This window comes from Rhea pennata, chromosome 27 (assembly GCF_028389875.1).
Source record: "Rhea pennata isolate bPtePen1 chromosome 27, bPtePen1.pri, whole genome shotgun sequence".
NCBI classification, from domain to species: domain Eukaryota; kingdom Metazoa; phylum Chordata; class Aves; order Rheiformes; family Rheidae; genus Rhea; species Rhea pennata.
The window spans coordinates 4,374,421-4,392,637 of record NC_084689.1 but is presented as its reverse complement, the minus strand read 5'-3'; the positions used below and the strand labels follow the sequence as shown (position 1 = coordinate 4,392,637).

Below are 18,217 nucleotides of genomic sequence, written 5' to 3'. Positions count from 1 at the left end.
CAAAGGGGGATCTTGGCACATCAAGTCACTGCCAGTTCCTGCCCTCTGGCATCTCGTCTCACGGGAGTGGGGCAGAAAGAGGGAAGCACGCTCTGGGGTGAGAGGAGGGCTAAGAGCCTGCACCCAGCTCCTTGCTTGGGGCTACGCTGGGTGTCCCCTTCGCCTGCAAATCTATGCTCTGGCTCTACCCCGCTTGCACCCCGTGCCCCCGCCTGCCCTCAGGCACCAAAATGCCTTGGAGGAGTCCAGCCCAAGCACGGTGCAAATACAGCCCTAACGCTCTGCAAATGCCCCTGCAGGAAGCCAGCCCCGTGGATACCTCTGCGACTGTCCCATCAGCGAGGCCAGCCTCAAATGGGCATTGGCCACCCAAAGGCATATGGGGCTTCCCTCCTGCCTGTGCGGGACGGGGCCCTCCTGTGCCCGGGTCTCCTGCCGGGAGCGTGTTTACACACAGGATCACGCTAACTATGTGAGTCATTGTGTCCCGAGTGAATTATTTATCCAGCGCTGCAGGTGTGCAGGGGCAGCAAGTCCGTTCTGCACCAGCTCACATCCCTCCACGTGCTGGGAAGCTGGAGGAGCGCCCAGGGCACCCTCTGCTCTCCCACCAGCGGTGCTGGGCGTCGCTGTTCACGCAAAGCCTGACTTGAGGCTTTTCCTGGCAGTGGGATGTGTAGGGGTGGCTGCTGGCTCAGGAGCCCCATCGCCTTGCTCAGCCGTGCATGGAAATCACTGGAGATGTGCTTTTTAGCCTGGAAATGGGATATGTGTGATCACGTAACATGAGCGTGTGTCCACTGTTCACACTGGAAGAGAGCTAGTCAGCTCAGCCCTCATCCCGCAGCAGAGTCCGCAGAGAAAGGAGCCTTTGGGAGGGAGGTTTTCCTCTGCTGTGAGATAATTTCTTGGTGATTACAGGGAAGTTCAAAGCTGCCTTGCTGATTAAAGTGGGTTCTTAGTGGCTCTCTGATCTCCAGTTCTGCTTACTCTGCCTGGGCAGTGGGATAAACCTCTTCCCACGGCTTCCTGTCCTTGCACCCAGAGCTCTCCCTCCGATGGCTCCTGCTGTGCCCAGGGTGCTGATGGTGACAGTCTCCACTTGGCTGATCAGAGGCTGGAGCAGGGACCCTGGGGCTGCCACCATCCCCTGCCCGCAGCGGCCTTGCTTCCTCTGGGATGGCATTTGGCATCCGAGCAGGGTCTGAGCAGCGTCCAGTCTGCAGTGGGGATTTGGGGTGTCTTTTGGGTGCTGGGTCCCCTGCCTGCTGTCGAGCGAGAGCTTTACCTGCTGCAGCAAGGGGTGCTCTTGCTGACCCCAGCTCCTCTTAGACAGACCAGGAATCGTGCTACGGTGCCTCTGCTCTGGCACCCAGCTCTCCTCAAGTCCTGCTCAGCACCCTGAGCCCTGGCCCTGACTGGGGCTCCTGTGCCAGCAAAGGCACCTTCCTGCAGCCCTGGGCACTGGTACTACTGGGTAGTAACGCTGGGCTGCTGGGCATGGCAGGGCAGAGCTGTGCACGCGTGGGGAGAGGGCTGCGGTCCTGGGGCAGGCGGCTCTGTGGGGCGGCAGAGGAGAAGGGGGCCGTGATGTGCCCCTGCTGCTCGCCGCCTCCCTAACTCTGCCGCCCCACCAGCCTCCACAGAGATCGGCTGGGTGAAGGACAAGTGATGCTTCGTCCCAAAGATTTCCCTGTATCGCACCGTGCAGCTGACCTTGGCCTCTGCTGCCCTCTGCACTGCTCTCCAAGGCACGGGATCATTGGGTTGGGAGGGAAGGAGTGACCATCGCTGCATCCGCTGGCCCTTTGGATGTCCAGAGTGGCCAGGTGAGCCCCAGGGCCGTGATGCTCAGAACAAACAATTTGCATTATCGCAGGGTCTTGTGATTTCCACTGAAACTCCCCAAGGCTGCAAGGGAGGCTGGAGCCGGGCTGCGGCTCCTTGCATCACCCGTTCAGAGTTTCCTCCCCATCATGTGAGGACGGGCTGGTGAATCAGTGAAGCTGAGAGGAAGTGAAAATAACAACAGTGACTGGACAAGCAGAGCAAATAAGGCACAGCTGAAGGGCAGAAGGGAAAAGCATCATGTCCACCCTGCGGGAAAGTTCCTGCATCGGTGGCTAGGGCTGTGTTTGGGTCCCTGATGTGTGGCTCGTTCCCGACCTCTGCAGCCCAGCTCCATCACCACCCAGGTCATGTCTGCTGTGACATGCTGTGAAAACAACTGAGGTTTCAGAGAGCTAGAAACCACCTGCCTAGTTTGCCTAAAGGCAAATTTGCCTAAAGGAACAGTTCTAGCAAAAACTCCCTTGGTGATTGAAATCCCCCTGCCAAGGTGGGCCACACCATCCCTCAGCGTTATGCCTTCACGCTGCTCAGGCCAGGGCTGTGATGGCCCATGCAAAGCCCAAATCGCTGCTGCGTTGCCACCGGTCACCGCTACCCCAGGCACCAAGGCCATGGGCGTCCCTGGTGCTGGTGAGGGGAGGGCTCCTGCGCCCATGGGGCGAGCTCAGCCGAATGTGTGTGCCTGGTGTTGTGCACCTGGGGCATCCTGCACCCCTGGGTATCATGTGCTCTTGGCATTGTGTGCCCTCGGTATCCTGCACCTTGTGCATCCTGCGCCTGTCATATCCTGCACCGTGGGTATCCTGCGCACTGGGCATCCTGCACCTCCGGTATCCAGTGCCAAATACATCATGCGCTCTGGGGATGCTGCATGCACAAGGAAGGGGCCGGCGTGGTTCTGGTGCCACCAGAGCCCTGCCTGGCTGAGGCTCTGGCCGAGTCTATGCAGCCTCTGGCGGCTTTTCCAGGAAGGGGGTACACGGGCCAGCAGACCCGACTCGCCCGGCAAGTCCAGCTCCCTTCCCTTCTCCTGACCCCAACCATGGGGCCCTGTTGTGAGGGGAAACAGGGAAAACCTGTTTGGGTCTTTACTGGCCTTTGAAGAGCTCTGTGTGTGGGGGGGGGGAGGGGGGGGGTGTTGCTCTTTGGGGTTATTTCCCTGAGGAAGGGACAAGGCCAGTGAGTCAGGAGCAATGAGAAATAGGTCGCTTTAGCAATGAAGCGTGGCTTTGACCCGAGCATCCATTTGCTGCTCGCCTGCTTCTCTGTGCAGGAATGAAGCAGTAGGTAAGGGCTTGTGCTGCTCGGCATATTTATCTGCATGCGCTCATCTTACATATTTTTCTGTTACAGAACAGTGTTGACAGCATGTTTTGGAGACCGGATGATTAGTGTGTTGGGGGGGCTCATTTCCTTTATTTATTCATTCATTTTGCATGTTTGGGTCAGGTTGCTTTTGAATAGAAATCAAAATTCAGAGAGCATAGTTTTCTAACCACATTTAAGATGAGAGAAGTTTTAGATGTATGCTAGCTTTGGAAGAAACAAATTAAGAAAATTTGAGTGTGTGTTTGAACACCACTGATTTATAGCCCCAGGATGCGCTGGCCACTGTTAAAGAGCTGAACTAATGATCTCTCCTTGCCCCCAGTCTTGAAAGCTCCTGGAGCTAATAGACCTCATCTTCTGCTGCCAGGCTTTATTTACAGATTAAAAGGAGCAACTGCACCGCCAAATTCTTCCATGTCCACGCGGTTTCTCCACTTTGAAGGGACTAAATGAACTGAAACAGTCAACAGACTTCACAGGGGCCCGTGGCTTCCCCACTTTGGGGCTGCGATTTGTGCTGAACGTGGCAGCGTGAGCTGCCTGTGTCCTGCTGTAAATAAATGCAAGCGATCACATGGGGCTGGGCATTAAGAGATTATCCTGATTAAAAATAAACCTGCTTTTAAAAACCAGTATGTCACGGCGATGCACCTCAGCTAAAAAACGCTGGGATTTAGGTGGTGTATGTTTTTACGCGGTTTTGTAAAACGGTGGTGATGTTTTGCAACGCTTTCCCCAGCCAGGTCGTGATTGGTGCCGGTGACAAAAGCCGGGGAAAGATACTGGAACCAGTGTGGGGGATCCTGAGGTCACTGGGATCCGCTGGAGAGGATATTCAGCATCACTGGGACCCTCCTTGCGTGAGTCCTGGGGTCACTGGGACGCCATGAGGGGTACTGGGGCCACTAGGACTCCTTCATGTGGGCACTGGGGTCACTGGGAGACCCTGGAGTGAGCAGTGAGGTCGATGGGAGCGGGATAGGGGATACTGGGACCGCTGAAATATCCCCTGGAAGAGGCACTACGGTCACTGGAAACAGTCTGGGGGATCCTGGTGTCACTGGACTCCTCTTGGGTGGGCTCTGTGGTCACTGGGAGCAGAATAGAGGATACTGGGGTGACTGGGACTGCCCTGCAGTGAGCACTGGGGTGGGTCACTGGGAGCAGTGCAGAGGATACTGGGGTGACTGGGACTGACCTCCAGTAGGCACTGGGGTCACCGCGAGCCTCTGGGGTGAGCACTGGGGTCACTGGAAGCAATGTGGGGAATACTGGGGGCACTGGGAGTGGTCTGGGGGCACTGTGACCCCACAAGGGTGGACACTGGGAGCACTGGGGAGCAGTTGAAACCCCTCAGGGTGAGCACTGGGAGCTGAGTGGAGGCACTGGGGTCACTGGGGGCAATGTGGGGACACTGAGGGCCCTGGACCCCCCGGGTGGGCACTGGGACCCCCCGAGCTCCCTCCCCGGGCTCCGCGGCCTGGACGGCGAGGCGGGTGCAGGCGGTGTCCCCAGGGGGACGCTGGAGGTGGACCCACCCCCTGGCCGGCGTTGCCGCTTTAAGACACTGCCCTCCCCACAAGACTTCTCCCACCCCTGCATGCCCACGCCGGTTTCTGATTGGCTGGGCAGCCTGCCGCGCGCGCCGAGCTTAGTGGACGACAGCACGCAACGCCGGCCAGCCCCGCCCACCCCCCTCGCCCCTCCCCTTCCCGGCGTGCGTTCCTCTGACGAGACTCCATTCCAGCCAATCCGCGCGGGGCTGCGCGCCCCGCGGCTCCGCGCGTGGAGCCAATCGGGAGCGGCGAGGCGCGCTGCTGATTTGCATAATAATAGAGGGGCGTGGCCGGGTGAGGAAGGGCGGCGGAGGGGCCGCCGGCGGCGCCAGGGGCGTTGGGGGGCGGTGGGTTATGGGGCGCGGGGTGGGGGGGGCAGCCCGGGGACCCCCCCCTAACTTGGGGGCGGGGGCCTGGAGCTGGGGGGCCGCCCGTGGGGCGGCGGGGGTCGGAGTCGGCGGAGGGTTTGGCCGGGCGGAGGCGCGGGCCGGGCCGGGCCGGGGTGTCCCTGGCTCCGTGCCTCGGTTTCCGCCGCAGCCTGGTCGCGGGGGCTCGTGAGCCGAGGGGCTGGAGCTCGGCGCGGTGGGGCGGCCCTGCTGGGGGCCCCGCCGCGGGGGCGCCCCTGTGGGGGCGGGGAGGTGGCACCCAAGGCGCGTGGGGCGGCCCACCGCGTGCAGGGGGCACGAAGGCCCCGGGGGTGCTGAGGAACCCTCGGTTCCTTGGCCGTCCTCCCCCAGGGCAGTGGGCGTTCTTGTTCCAGTCCGCATTGTGTCTCAGGCGTGTTGTCCCCTTCCGTGGGGACGTGGCCAAGGCGTCCAGCCTCGCCGTGGTCTGCCTGGATTTGTGCAGTGAGGTGGCATCTGGGCTGCAGGTAGAACCCCAAAGCCCTAAGCCTACATTGCCCAGATCAGAGCTCTCCAAGCATTGGCTTTGCCAGCCCCGTCTACAGAGCGTCTTCCTCCCTGCTGCCTGTCCATCCAGGGGCAATAACAGCTCTGGTTTTGTGTTTCAGGGGTCTTGACCTGAGCAGCATTGGCGAGAGTTGCCCATGGCCCACAACACAAAGCAGTTGGCTGCGGGGATGCTGTAAGTGCTTTCGTCTCCCGGCCCATATGCCGTTCCTTCAGGCTGTGGGGATGCCTAAATGGAAGCCTTAGCCTTGGCCAAATGGAACTGTGATCTCCTGTATGTCACAAGTTGCTTTGGGTCACCTTGTCCCTCCCCTGTGCCTGCTCCTACTTTTTTCCCTCTTGCAAAGGGTGACTGGCCTTGGTTTGAAAACCCTAGGGATCTTCTCTGTCTTTTGGGGAAGCTGATACCTTTGCCTCAGGCTTTAGCAGTGTCCCAGTTACTTGTTAACTTCATTAGCTTGTGCTTTCACCTATGTTACTTGCCGTGGTAATAAGTGTAAGGCCAAGTGCAGGGCCTGTGAGGACTGCGTGGGGAGGGGGAAAGGCATTTAGTTGTCTGGTGAGATTCAAGATTGTCAAGAGATACCATGTGCCTCACCTAAACTGGTGAGGTCTGTTATCTCCCTTGAGCAAGGGGCAAGAGTGCTTCTCTGCTGCTGCCTGCTGGATGTGCAAACTCCATGTGATGCATCCAGTGCAGCGGACACCTGCGGAGAGATCCCATCTTGCCAGCGTGAGCCCTGGCCTCGGTCAAACCCATCTGTGTGCCCAGAGCAGAGGTGTCTGGGGCTGCTACCCTTGCTCCCTTCCTGTGGCTACATGTAGATGTTGGATTTTAGGGATCCAACCAAGATCCCCGGGCCTGTTTCACAAGCAGAACGATGAGGTGAAACATTCTTAGTGTTGGATCTGAAAATGGTGAAAGTTGTCTGAGGCTGTTTGCCTGATACCATAGCTAAGCTGATGGATCCCAAGGAGTCAAATCCTTTGTAGCTGTCTATGAGGACAAGCAGATGGAGAAGTTTATGCATGGCAAAAAGGGAAGTGAATGTCAGAATGAGTTTATTAAGGGAGTTTCACAGAAGGAATCTTGCCTGAAATAGTTTTACTTCTTAGGCATGAAAGGAATCCAGGCCATTGTGAGTTTCTGGGAGGAGGGAGAGGACTACTTTTGCATCTTGAACTGGTGATGGAGAGTGTTAGCATAGCTGCTGTGGGATGTTACTGTATTGGCACGTCTAGGAGCATTCTGTAAGAGCTCGTAAAGAAAGGCTGAGGTCGGCCATGCTCTTATGGAGCTCTGGGAATTCTTATTCCATCAGACTGAAGAAAAGATGGTCTTGTACCTTCCCGTAGGCATTAGTGTGGCCACCAGCAGAATGGCTGGCCTAACCAGTATTCCAATGAAAAGACCCCAAGCCAGGAATCTACTACACTAATCAAGAAAAATAGTTATGCATGGTGTCCTTGGGGACTTACAGAAAGGGACCCAGCCAAATTAATTGTAAGTGTGGCTGGTACAGGTAATCAATCACAAGACAGTGGTAGGCTGGAACCTCTAAGGAGATTTTGCACCAAATATGTGGTGCAAGAAGTAGATGATGTAAAGTCTAAGGGAGTGTATCCTGAATGAGTCAAGATCTGTCTGGCTTTTAGTATACCACCAAATTTTATTTTTCTGTCAAGCCTTGTGGGACTTGTGCTTGGTCCTGTGCTACTTTAGTGTATCTTGTGACCTTGATGAAAGAGCAACTAATGAAGTTTGCTGCAACACTCATGTTCTTCATGACTCCCCCAATTCAGGGGACTTGACCGCGTTCTGTTGTGGTTGAGTGTGTGATCAGCTGGGCAACAGCCTGGAGAAACTGCTTTAGTAGAACAGGATATCTAGACTTGTGCCTGGAAGCCTGGGATCAAAGGGTGCGGGTGGGATGAGGACACTGCCATGAGAAGTGACTGGCTGGAGAAGGAGCCGGGGGTAACTGGGCGGGCAGGAGCCCCACGGAAATGCTGCAGTTTGGGTGGGAGCATTCAGTAGGAGCAGGGAGGCTCTGTCAGCCCAGATAGGTCAGTATTGGAGCTGTGTTGTCAGCTGCTGATCTGCAAAGATGAGGCATCAAGTTGGAGAGCAGGCCTTGAGGCTTCCAAGCTCTCGCTTAAGCTGTTCGTTGCATCTCAAAGTGGCTTGGTCTATTTAAGCAGCAACATGGGCAGTAGGAGCCTAACAGAACAGTTGTCGCTGGAGCAGACAAGGGCTGAATGAGTCTAGCAGGCCCTCTGATGGCCACCTCAGTGCCCTGCCCTTGTCTTGTGGCTTACTGGGTTTTGTTATCCCTGGGTGTGCTTGTCTATGGCGTGAGTCATGCTTCCAAGCAGTCCCTGTGGAGCCATGATACAACCTTGCTTGGAGCACCTCCCTACCAGAGGAGGATCAAGTGCTTCATGTCACTTGGGACTCTTTGCTGTGGTGTGAGGCTAACCTTGGTGGTGCATGAGGACATACTGGAGCATGTATACAGTTACATTCACTACTAACTGCCTCCAGGAACAGCACCGGGAGCTCCCAGGCCCATACAAAAGATCACTGGGAAGACTGGCGTTGGTCATCAGACCTTGGCGCAGCTTTTATGTGCCCAGCAGTGCTGGGGCTGGTTAGATGTCCTGTTTGCCTGGCTGGGTGATGACTCAAAACCAGCTTTTCTCTGGCTTTTGTTCTAAGGGAAGGTATCAAATGCTGGGGATTTACTGTGCTGCCTCTCAGTTGCCGTTGCCCAGGTGTGCTGGCTTGGAGGCTCATCCTAGGAGCTCCTAGGCAGGTGTGGTGTAGTTGCCCTCTTCTCTGGCAAACACACTGTCCTATTGAAGCCTCGCGGTGCAGTTGTGATACTTGCAGATACTCCTTAGCTGTTGTGAGTTGCTCTGCTGTTACAGCCTAGGAACATTCTCCTGCTCAGATTTCTCTCCCTTGTGTGGCTGCTTTCTGTATTTTAGGTGCTTTCCTTGCAGCTGTTGTGATACTGGTGAGTGAACCCAGCTTTGAATATCCCAGATGAAGGCAAATGTCGCCCACGCGCTCCCTCCCGCCCCGATAAGTGTTGTGGGGGCCCATCTGGCTTCCAGCTGTGGAGGATGGGGAAGGATAGCAGCCTCTGTTGCGAGTACCAGCTAAATCTGCTCTACTGTTATTGGGTGGGCCCGCAAGACTGAGATGCGTTCACTGACCTGTGCCCACCCTGATGTGTCCAAATGCACCTGGGCAGCCAGGTCTGGGGTCTGCTTGAACCCTGTAATTCAACCTTGCTCTCTTCTAGCAATGGAAAGAGTGCAGGAGCAGAGGTTTGGGGGCTCGTAACAGATATAGGGGCTCTTTGTGTGTGTGGGAGCAAGGGAATCTGGCAAGCACAGAGTCACGATCCTGGGGGATATTCCCATATTGATCCCTGTAGCTTCCCAGTCCTTTCTGACCGGAACTTTCTGGTTTCAGACACACCACAGGCAAAGCTCAGCATGGCAGCTTTCTGGTGGCCATCAAACAGGAGAAAGGGGAGGTGGCCCGGACGAGCAGCGAGAAGCCGCACGGCGAGGAGGAGGTGAGCCCTGCTGCTGCAGTGCCTGTGGCCCTCCCGGCTCTGCCCCTGTGAGCGGGATCTGTGCTGCCGGTCTGAGGCTGTTGTCCCCAGCAAGGCAGCGGGTGCCTTGCTGTGCTGTGTCAGCTGGCATGTGGCAGCAGATGGCTGCATGTCTGTCTCTGTTCCCCTTGCGCTGCACATATGACAGAGCTGCTGTAGTAATACTTAGGCCTGGTCTAGAGGCTATCCCTTTACTTGCCTTTCAGTAGTCTAGGCACAGCTGTGCCATAGAATTGGGCAAACTTGTAGCTACCACTATGGCCTGAGAAAAGGCCAAGACCTCCCCTCCCTCAAGGGACACGAGGCCCAGGCAGATCTGTAAGCTGCTCCCCTCCCTGTGTCCTGCTAGTGCAATGGCATCATGTGCTCTGATTCATGCTGAATTGTCCCTTCCCTGGGTGGCAGCCGGTGAAGAAGAGGGGCTGGCCAAAGGGGAAGAAGAGAAAGAAGATCCTTCCCAATGGCCCCAAAGCCCCTGTGACTGGTTACGTCCGTTTCCTGAACGAACGGCGCGAGCAGATCCGCACGCAGCATCCTGACCTGCCCTTCCCAGAGATCACCAAGATGCTGGGGGCTGAGTGGAGTAAGCTGCAGCTCTCAGAGAAACAGGTACCAGCTCCTTGGAGGAACCCTCACTTGCTCTGCTTGGGCTAGCAGGCAGTCTGCAGATGCTGGCTCTGTGGGAGGCTGAGCCTCTGTCCGCGTGGAGCTGGCAGCTCTCTCCAGAGGCACGTAAGAGTGTGCATCTGAGGGAATTTGCTCGCTGCCTGGCGGCAGCTCGAAGCATGAATTTGGAATAGCTCCGTCACCAGACCCTGGTGTACTGGCAGACAAAATCTTTGCTGTGGGCAGAGTATGGGCCCTGAAAGCACCATGAAGGTGGTTCTTGGGAGCTTGTCCCAATGCTACTGGACTGGTGAGCAGAAGCTGGACCCTGAGTGGTGGGAGGGTTCAACCTGGGGAGCCTGCTGCCTGGGGCTGAGCGAGGCTGAGAACCCATCTGTGGCTGTAGCGATACCTGGATGAAGCGGAGCGGGAAAAGCAGCAGTACATGAAGGAGCTGCGGGAATACCAGCAATCAGAGGCCTACAAGATGTGTACGGAGAAGATCCAGGAGAAGAAGATCAAAAAAGGTAGGTGGTGGCACTGATGGCTGCAAGTATTGCTGCTCTTCGTTTGCCAGAATCTGGCTGGGTGCTGCCAGAGCCTTTTAGGAGATGTGGGGTGACTCCTAGGAAGATCGGGTAGGTAATCTCCTTCTCCTTTCCAGAGGATGCTGGCTCTGCAGCAGTGAACACCCTGCTGAATGGGCACCCACAGAAGGTAAGGCCCTGGTAGCTCTACCACCAAGTTGAGAAACTGAGGCATTTTGAGTCCCTGTGTTTGGGTGTGGGAAGGGTGAGTAGAGACTGACTGGCTGCTACTTTGGACAGATGAGGACTCACAGGTGCTTCAAGATTGTAACTTCCTGCTGAGGTAGAGCCTGGAGTTGCAGGAGGCAGAGCACAGCCATCCCCTGCCCCCTCTCTCTCTCTGTCCTCCCAGCCTACCCAGGGGTCTCCTCTTGCCCTGTCCCCACACTGCCTTTGTGCTCAACCCCAGGGTGATGGGGTTCCCTTCAGCTGGTTCAGCCCTGCCTGATCTGTCCCCCTCCCATCCACCAGGCTGGTGAGTGCAGCGACACCTTCTCCACCTTTGATGTCCCCATCTTCACAGAAGAGTTTTTGGACCAGAATAAAGGTGAGGGGCTGAGCCACAGGGCAGGGACTGCTGGGGGCTGCTGGCAGTGCAGCATCTCTGTTGGGGTCCTCTTAAGGACCACAGTAAGCAGCATAGTTGCCAGAGTAGCCTGCAACTTGTGTCACAGCTGTCGTAGGGTGCCACGTACAGGCTGTGAGATGTCCCTGGTGAGGATGCATTTAGGGAGCAGATCTTGGCTGGAGGTTGGTCGTGTTGAGCCTCCCTTGGAGAAGCAAGGGCTAGGGAAAGGATTGAGCTTGGGGTGGTGTGGGGGAGGAATCAGTGGACCTCCTCCTTTGCCTGTGCTGACCCTGCTCTGCTCCCGGCAGCCCGGGAGGCCGAGCTGCGGCGCCTGCGGAAGATGAACACGGAGTTTGAGGAGCAGAATGCTATCCTGCAGAAGCACACGGAGAGCATGAACTGTGCCAAGGAGAAGCTGGAGCAGGAGCTGGCCCAGGAGGAGAGGCAGACCCTGGCCTTGCAGCAGCAGCTCCAGTCTGTGCGGCAGGCCCTTACCACCAGCTTTGCCTCTCTCCCCATCCCTGGTGAGTCCAGGGCAGCCATGGGGACCAGTCTGCTGCTGGGATTTGACATCACCCTTAGGGACGCTACTGGGGCTTTGCACGTGGCTAAGCCTGGTGCAAGCAGGGATGTCATGGGGCATGTGGCAGTAATAACTGCTCATCTGCTTGTGGGAAAGGCTCCTGGAGCATTTTGGGAGCCTTCCAGAGAATCCAGGACAGCCCACAAGATCCTTCAGAGGTGGGATAGAACAGACTAGTGTCTAACCGTAATCACAGATCCACCTGCAAGGCAGAGATCACAGATCCACCTGCATAATCAGAGATCCACCTGCAAGCCCAAATAACTTTAATTCCTGAGTTTTTACCAGTGCAATGTGTGTCCTGCTGCAGGAGAGGGGAGTGAGTGTCCAGGGTCTCTTCTCCAGCTGCCAGTGGCACATGCAGGGCTGGATAGGGGCTTGCTTGCCCTGTGGGCCCTGTGCGTGGCTGACTGGGTTGCTGCCCTGTAGGCACTGGGGAGACCCCCACACTGAGCACTCTGGATTTCTACATGGCCAAACTGCACAGCGCCATTGAGAGCAACCCGCTGCAGCACGAGAAACTGGTGGTTCGCATCAAGGAGATCCTGTCTCGGATAGCCAGGTGAGCCAGGCAGGACAGGCTGTGGCCTGGCCTGAAGCTGAGCCAGGCACCCTTGAGCCCTCATGCCCCAGCAAGCACCTGGACCCGTGGGTCAGCCCATGGCAGGATGGATGAAGGGAGCTGAGCAGAGAGGGGTGCAGGCAGAGATGGACTTGGAGCCGTTCCCGCTCTGGGGATCATCTGGGGTCTCTGCGTTGGGCTTGGGAGTGTCTGTGTCTCTCCAGCAACTTTTTCTCTGGCTGTTTAACCCTTCCTGAGCAGGGCGTTGGAAATGTGCTTGGGATTCCCAGCTCAGCGTACAAAGCGAACAGGGAGACTGGGCTGCATCTCCAAGAAGGACTTAGCGTCCATGCTTGTCGGAGGGCGGGGGCCCAGTGCTGCTGGGCAGGGGTCTGCTCTCACCCTCCTGGGGGCTCCCAGCTCTCATGGTTCCCAGCAGGCCTGCGCAGAAGGATTGGGGTGGAGGGGTCCTTGTTACGGATGTGCATGTGCTTTCTTGATGTGAGGTCTCAAGGCAGGCTGGGGTGATGGGAGCCTGGAGGCTGCCAGTCAGTCCCTTGTCTGCCTGCTCTGCTGGGGAGAAGCCCCAGCCCCTCTAACTTGGCCTTACTCTCCTTTCTGTTCAGTGAACACTTATGAAGAGGACCAATCCCTCCCAGAGCCCAGGGCCAGCCGGACCGCAGCCCTGTCCCTGGAGCTCACGAGGGACAGTCTCCGCTGGGGTCCAGCTGCTCTCCCCTGCCACCCTGCGCACATCTTACCGGAGAAGTGACTGGGTAACTTCTCCTGGCCTCAGTCCGGCTGGGCCCTCTGGGTGCAGCATCTCCAAGGACCTTGAGCTGCTGAGAACCGAGCAGTGACATGGCTGAGAGATCCAAGCTGGGGTGGTGCCAGGCGAGGAGATGGTCTGCAGTGGGCGCAAACGCCCTCTCCCTGCTCTCCCATGAGCTCTCCAGCCTCTGCAGCCTTGACTTGGCATTGCCTGGCAGTTTTTGCTCACTAAACCAGAGACTCTCCATAGGGTATCTGACGCCAAATGAGGCACCATGGCCTGTGCCTTAAAGGCCTATGAGTAAATTGGCCTCTCTCAAGGTGACTGTCAGGGCCTACTTGGCAGCTATAATTGGCCTTTAAGGAAAAACAGGGAGTTAAAACCCACCCCTTCCTTTAGAGCCTCGTCTCTCCCTGTTAGTAGGGATGTGACCTCATTTTAAAGGACCCTTTCAAAACGTTTAACTCAAGGCTCCTGTCCCTTTGCCCTGTCCTTCACTAAGTGAACCTTGGATGAGGGGCACCGTGCGTGGTGTGGGGCAGCAGGGTGCCCTCAGGAGCGCACCGGGAGCTGCCAGTGCATCCTAGCCCAGCCCCTGCCGGTTAATCATTTCGGGAACCCTCTTGACTCTGTCTTGGGTGAGCTGGCAGGTTTCCTTCCTGGCCATGTTTTGCTTTATTTAATCTTGTCATTCCCTTCACTACTCTGTAGCAGGTGCCTTCAGCCCCACTGCCCCCATGTGCCCCTCTGCCCATCTCGCCCTGCCTGAGAGCCACTGGCTGCCTCCCACTCTTGGCCTACCCGTTCCCCGTGCTGGCACGAGACGAAGTCTTCATGCTGCGGGGGTGGAACAGGGACCAATCCCTCCTGGCACGGAGGGAGCCTGCAGGGTGGCGTGCTGGGCCCTCAAGCCAATCCTGCATTGTGGGACCACTGTGATGGCAGCTGTGTCCTCGCTGTGCTGTACTGGGGTTGGATGTCCCCGGGCTGCCTGTCACTAATCTCAGATTGTATAATTAGAGTGTCTTATTTTCTTACTAGCACTACGTGGATTCAGCGCTGGATATAACCCAGTGGCTGGTGTGTGACCACCCATCTCTTGCTTGCAAGGTCAATGCTCTGTAGTTAAGTCTCCAGGCTGCCATCTCCTGGTGGGCTGCCTGGCTTAGGATGGAGATGGGAGCAAATAAATATGGGAGAAAGGAGCAGCTTAGGCTGTGTGTGTGTGTGGAAGGGTGGTGTGTATTCTTGCCCTGGGGTGCATGAGGACTGCTCCCTGGGGGAGTTCTGGCTTTGCTGTCCTGGCCTGAGGGCTGGGCTTGCAGGAAGGACTTGGGAGTTTCTTTGGGGAGCTTGGAGCCCTCCTGGCCCTGTGAGTCCCTTGTTTCCTCTGAGCCGGCCATGGCATATCTGCAAATCACAGCTGCCTCCCTCCAGCTCGCTGGTTCTGTCCCCTCCCATGATCTGTTACAGAAGAGCTGGTTTGCAGGTCTGTTCCTGGTGGTGTCTCCAGGGGTTGTGGGTGCTCAAGGCTGCCTGAGCACCCTTCATCTGTTCAGCCAGAGGCATTTACTGGGTCCTGCTGCCAAATGAGCCTGGCCTGCAGGAAAAGGATGATGAGGTCAAACTCATCTTGACCTCTCCAAACTGCAGCTTGGGAGGCTGTGGTGAACCTGCCTCTGGGCTGGTTGCTCTCCCACTTGGCTCTTTGAGCTTTGCCAGAGCCATTCCTACACAGCAGAGCTCACCTGATCTTCATCAAATGACCTGCCCTGCTGGATCAGGTTCCCAGGCCCAGGGATCACCTTACGGCCGAGCTGGGAGCCAGCATCCATCTATAATTCAGCAAGGCCGACAGCCGGTGGGAGGATGCGGCGGGCAGGCAGGCGAGGCAGGCAGGCCGAGGAGGACAGCCCCATGGAGAACGGCGTGGGGCAAGAGCCGGGGGCTGCTGAGACGCCCGCTGCCGAGGGCGCCCCAGCACCCCGGGCCCCCCGGGTCCGCCCACGGCTGGTGTTTCACACCCAGCTGGCCCACGGCAGCCCTACGGGCCGCATCGAGGGCTTCACCAACGTCAAGGAGCTTTATGCCAAAATCGCAGAGGTCTTCAGCATCTCGCCCACTGAGGTGAGGGGGCTGTCGCTGCTGGGGAGTGGGGAAGGAGGGGGGGGTCTTGCCCTGCACTAGCTCTGCTAACCAAAGCCTTAATGCCATCCCGCTGGCATTGACTGTGGGCTGGCCCTCCGGCGTGTCCCCAGCAGCTTGCAAATCAAGTTCTCGAAATGCACTGGCAAAGTGCATTTTAATTTCCGGGCTGTCTTCCCTGGAGAGAGGTTGGGTTGCCTGTGCCTCAGTTTCCCCACCTTGTGCAGGCAGAGAGCTGGGGGAAGAGAGCATGGGCTATGCGTGCTCCTCAGCTGTCCCACCTCGGCTGATGCTGAGTGCTGTGTGAACATGGAGCTGAGGGGATGGGTGCATGGGGTGGGTGCAGCCCATGCAAGGATGGTTGCAGGCCTTGCTGCCCCCAGTTCCCTTCCTATCAGGGTGAGCAGGAGGTCCTGCGGGTTGCTGGAGCGCTTTGGTCTGCAGCAGCTGGACCTGACCTGATCCACCCTTGCCAGGGATCAATGCTGGCAGCTAGGTGCTGGCTTGTCACCTCTGATGCCCCCTGCTCTCCGTGGGGGTGTCCCCAGCCACTGGGCATGTGGTGATGGGGCTGCTGGGGGCAGATCCTCTTTTGCACGCTCAACACACACAAAGTGGACATGCAGAAGCTGCTGGGGGGGCAAATCGGCTTGGAGGACTTCATCTTTGCCCACGTCCGGGGCGAGACCAAGGAGGTAGAGGTGACCAAGACTGAGGATGCCCTGGGCCTCACCATCACTGACAACGGGGCCGGCTACGCTTTTATCAAGGTGGGAGCATGTGGGGCTGGAGGGGTTTCAGGGGTTCCCTGGGGCTGGGGGAGAGCCCTTGGGGGCTGTGGCCCGTGAGGAGACCCGTGACATCTATAGCGTAGTAGCCCAATCCTGTCACCCTGACCACAGCAGTGGTTTCAGACCTTCACCTCCTGAGTCTGCTCTCCACAGCCACCATGATGTACACCCTCCTTGCATCCTAACCCACACTCTTATTGCACCCTAACCCAAACTGTAGCCCGCACCCTTGTTGTATCAGGGAGGAGGAGCACAAAGTGGTTGCTGTGGCTCATGGGTGCTTCAGGTCCACTTAAGAGATGGAAAATCCCCCCTGAGAAGTAGTGGGGCAAGAGGGCCCAGGACAACTGGTGTCCCCTCCCTGCCTGCCCCCACCTCCCAAAAAAAGCAGCCCTGAGGGTGAAAGCAGGCCTGAACATGCCCCACCAGCTGCTCTCAGCCTCCTGGCCTGACCTGGTTGGGATGGTGGTACCAAGGGAAATTGGACCGTGGAGGTGCCCATGTGTGGCATAGGGCGAGGGCTGCACCCGTCCATCCTCCCTTGGAGGTGAGCTCCTGTATGACCCCCCCCTTGGTTTCGCTATGTCCCTGCGGTCCCCAGCGAATAAAGGAGGGGAGCATCATCAACCGCATCCAGACGGTGTGTGTGGGCGACAGCATTGAGGCCATCAACGACCACACCATCGTGGGCTGCCGGCACTATGAGGTGGCCCGGATGCTGCGGGAGCTGCCCCGGGCTCAGCCCTTCACCCTCCGCCTGGTGCAGCCCAAAAAGGCCTTTGGTGAGTCGTGGTGCAGGCTGCGGGCCCAGTGTCACCCCCTGGCCAGGTGCAGGTCCTGGGGTCCCGTTGCTTTTACCCCAGGGCTGAGGGAGCCCCCGGCTGGGACGTTGGGATCCCGTTCCTGCAGGTCCCCCCGACAACGCATGGGTGCTGTGTGTTGATCCCGACGGCCGCGTGTGTCTGTCTGTCCCACACCCATGTGTGCACTTGCGGGGGGCACTGCACCCTCCCCATGCACCCCGAGCTGCACCTCAGGGTGCACCCCCACACCTGCCTCTTCCCTCCCTATGCTGCACCCGTGGTTGCCCCTATGCCTCTGTGTGCACTGCCATGGGCACCCCTCACCCCTAAGCACATTGTGAGCACCCTGTGCACCCCCATCCCCACCCATGGGTGCCCCTTGCACCTGCGCTTCCCTTGAGCCACCCTCTTTGTGCACGGTGTCCCCTTCATGCACATCCCTTGGTCCTTGGACGTCCTTGGTCTGGAGCTGGGTCATGGCCACGGTGGTGGGTCATGGGTGCAGGGGGTGCAGATGAGGCCCTGCCTGCACCCTCACCCCTCTTCCTCCCCTCCGCCCCCCGGGGTGCAGATATGATCGGGCAGAGGACGCGGAGCAGCAAGTGCCCGGGTGAAGGCAGAGTGGCCAGCGGGAAGGAGACGCTGCGGCTGCGGGCGAAGGGTGCTGCCACGCTGGAGGAGGGGGTAAGGGGGCTGGGGCAGGAGGAGGGACCTGTGCTGCTCCCCAGAGCCAGCTGCCCCATGGCCACTCACCCTGTCCCCCTCTGAGGGTGCAGTACTTGGGGGGGGGGGGGGGAGCATCCTGGCCTGGACCTCGCAGGGTGCAGAGCATCTCCTTGGGGTGCATCGCTGGGTGCCAGCATGTGCCTGGCCACTGCATGGGCAGGGCCAGGAGGCCACATCCTGCTCCAACAAGGTGGACGCAGCGCCACGCCGGCGACCTGGCCTGCCACCCCCTGCCAGAGCCGGGCGCTGCCCCGACCGCCAGCTCAGGCCGTCTGATGGAGCCTCTCGCCCGCAGCCCAGCGCGTTCGAGGAGGAGGCCGCCCGCCGGGTGGACGACCTGCTGGAGAGCTACATGGGCATCCGGGACAGCGAGCTGGGTGAGCGCGGGGTGCGGGCCGGAGCGCGGGGCCGGGCGGTCCGCGGGCGCCCGCCGCGGCCCCGCTGAGCCCTGCCTCTCCCCGCAGCCTCGACCATGGTGGAGAAGGCCAAGGAGTGCCCCAGCGCCGCGGCGCTCGCCAAGGGCTTGGACTCGGTGCTGGGCGAGTTCGCCTTCCCCGAGGAGTTCGTGGCCGAGGTGTGGGCGGCCGTCGGCGAGGCCGAGCGGCGGCAGAAGTAGCCGCGGGGGTGGTGGTGCCCCTCGCCGGGGTCCCCTCCTCTCCTGCCGCGCGGGAGGGCGGTGGTGGTGGCGGTGGTGGTGGCGGTGGTGGTGATGGTGGTGGTGCTGCCCCATCCTGCATCCCCTTGAGGACTCCCCCATTGTAGGCACGTCCACCAAGGCTGGGTGGGTGGGGGTCAGGG

At 58.6% G+C, this 18,217-nt stretch overlaps 3 protein-coding genes across 4 annotated transcripts in view; 2 read left to right on the top strand and 1 right to left on the bottom strand.

Annotated features, from left to right (window-relative positions):
• The window catches only part of DOHH (deoxyhypusine hydroxylase), an 83,809-nt gene that overhangs the window by 56,354 nt on the left and 9,238 nt on the right, over positions 1-18,217 (bottom strand). The window lies entirely within an intron of this gene.
• Positions 5,028-14,159, top strand: HMG20B (high mobility group 20B). Of its 2 annotated transcripts, none has more exons than XM_062596126.1 (10): positions 5,028-5,083; positions 5,749-5,822; positions 9,132-9,237; positions 9,682-9,885; positions 10,289-10,409; positions 10,547-10,599; positions 10,941-11,016; positions 11,346-11,561; positions 12,050-12,182; positions 12,809-14,159. In XM_062596126.1, exons 2-10 carry the CDS (start codon positions 5,785-5,787, stop codon positions 12,819-12,821), a joined length of 960 nt encoding a protein of 319 aa, XP_062452110.1. In that variant the 5' UTR covers positions 5,028-5,083; positions 5,749-5,784; the 3' UTR covers positions 12,822-14,159. The 2 variants fall into 2 exon arrangements, with proteins under 2 accessions (XP_062452110.1, XP_062452111.1); XM_062596127.1 differs by having other exon boundaries at positions 5,029-5,071; positions 5,752-5,822.
• Positions 14,824-18,086, top strand: GIPC3 (GIPC PDZ domain containing family member 3). The gene is made up of 6 exons (XM_062596316.1): positions 14,824-15,081; positions 15,684-15,869; positions 16,492-16,672; positions 17,265-17,377; positions 17,715-17,796; positions 17,884-18,086. Exons 1-6 carry the CDS (start codon positions 14,824-14,826, stop codon positions 18,033-18,035), a joined length of 972 nt encoding a protein of 323 aa, XP_062452300.1. The 3' UTR covers positions 18,036-18,086.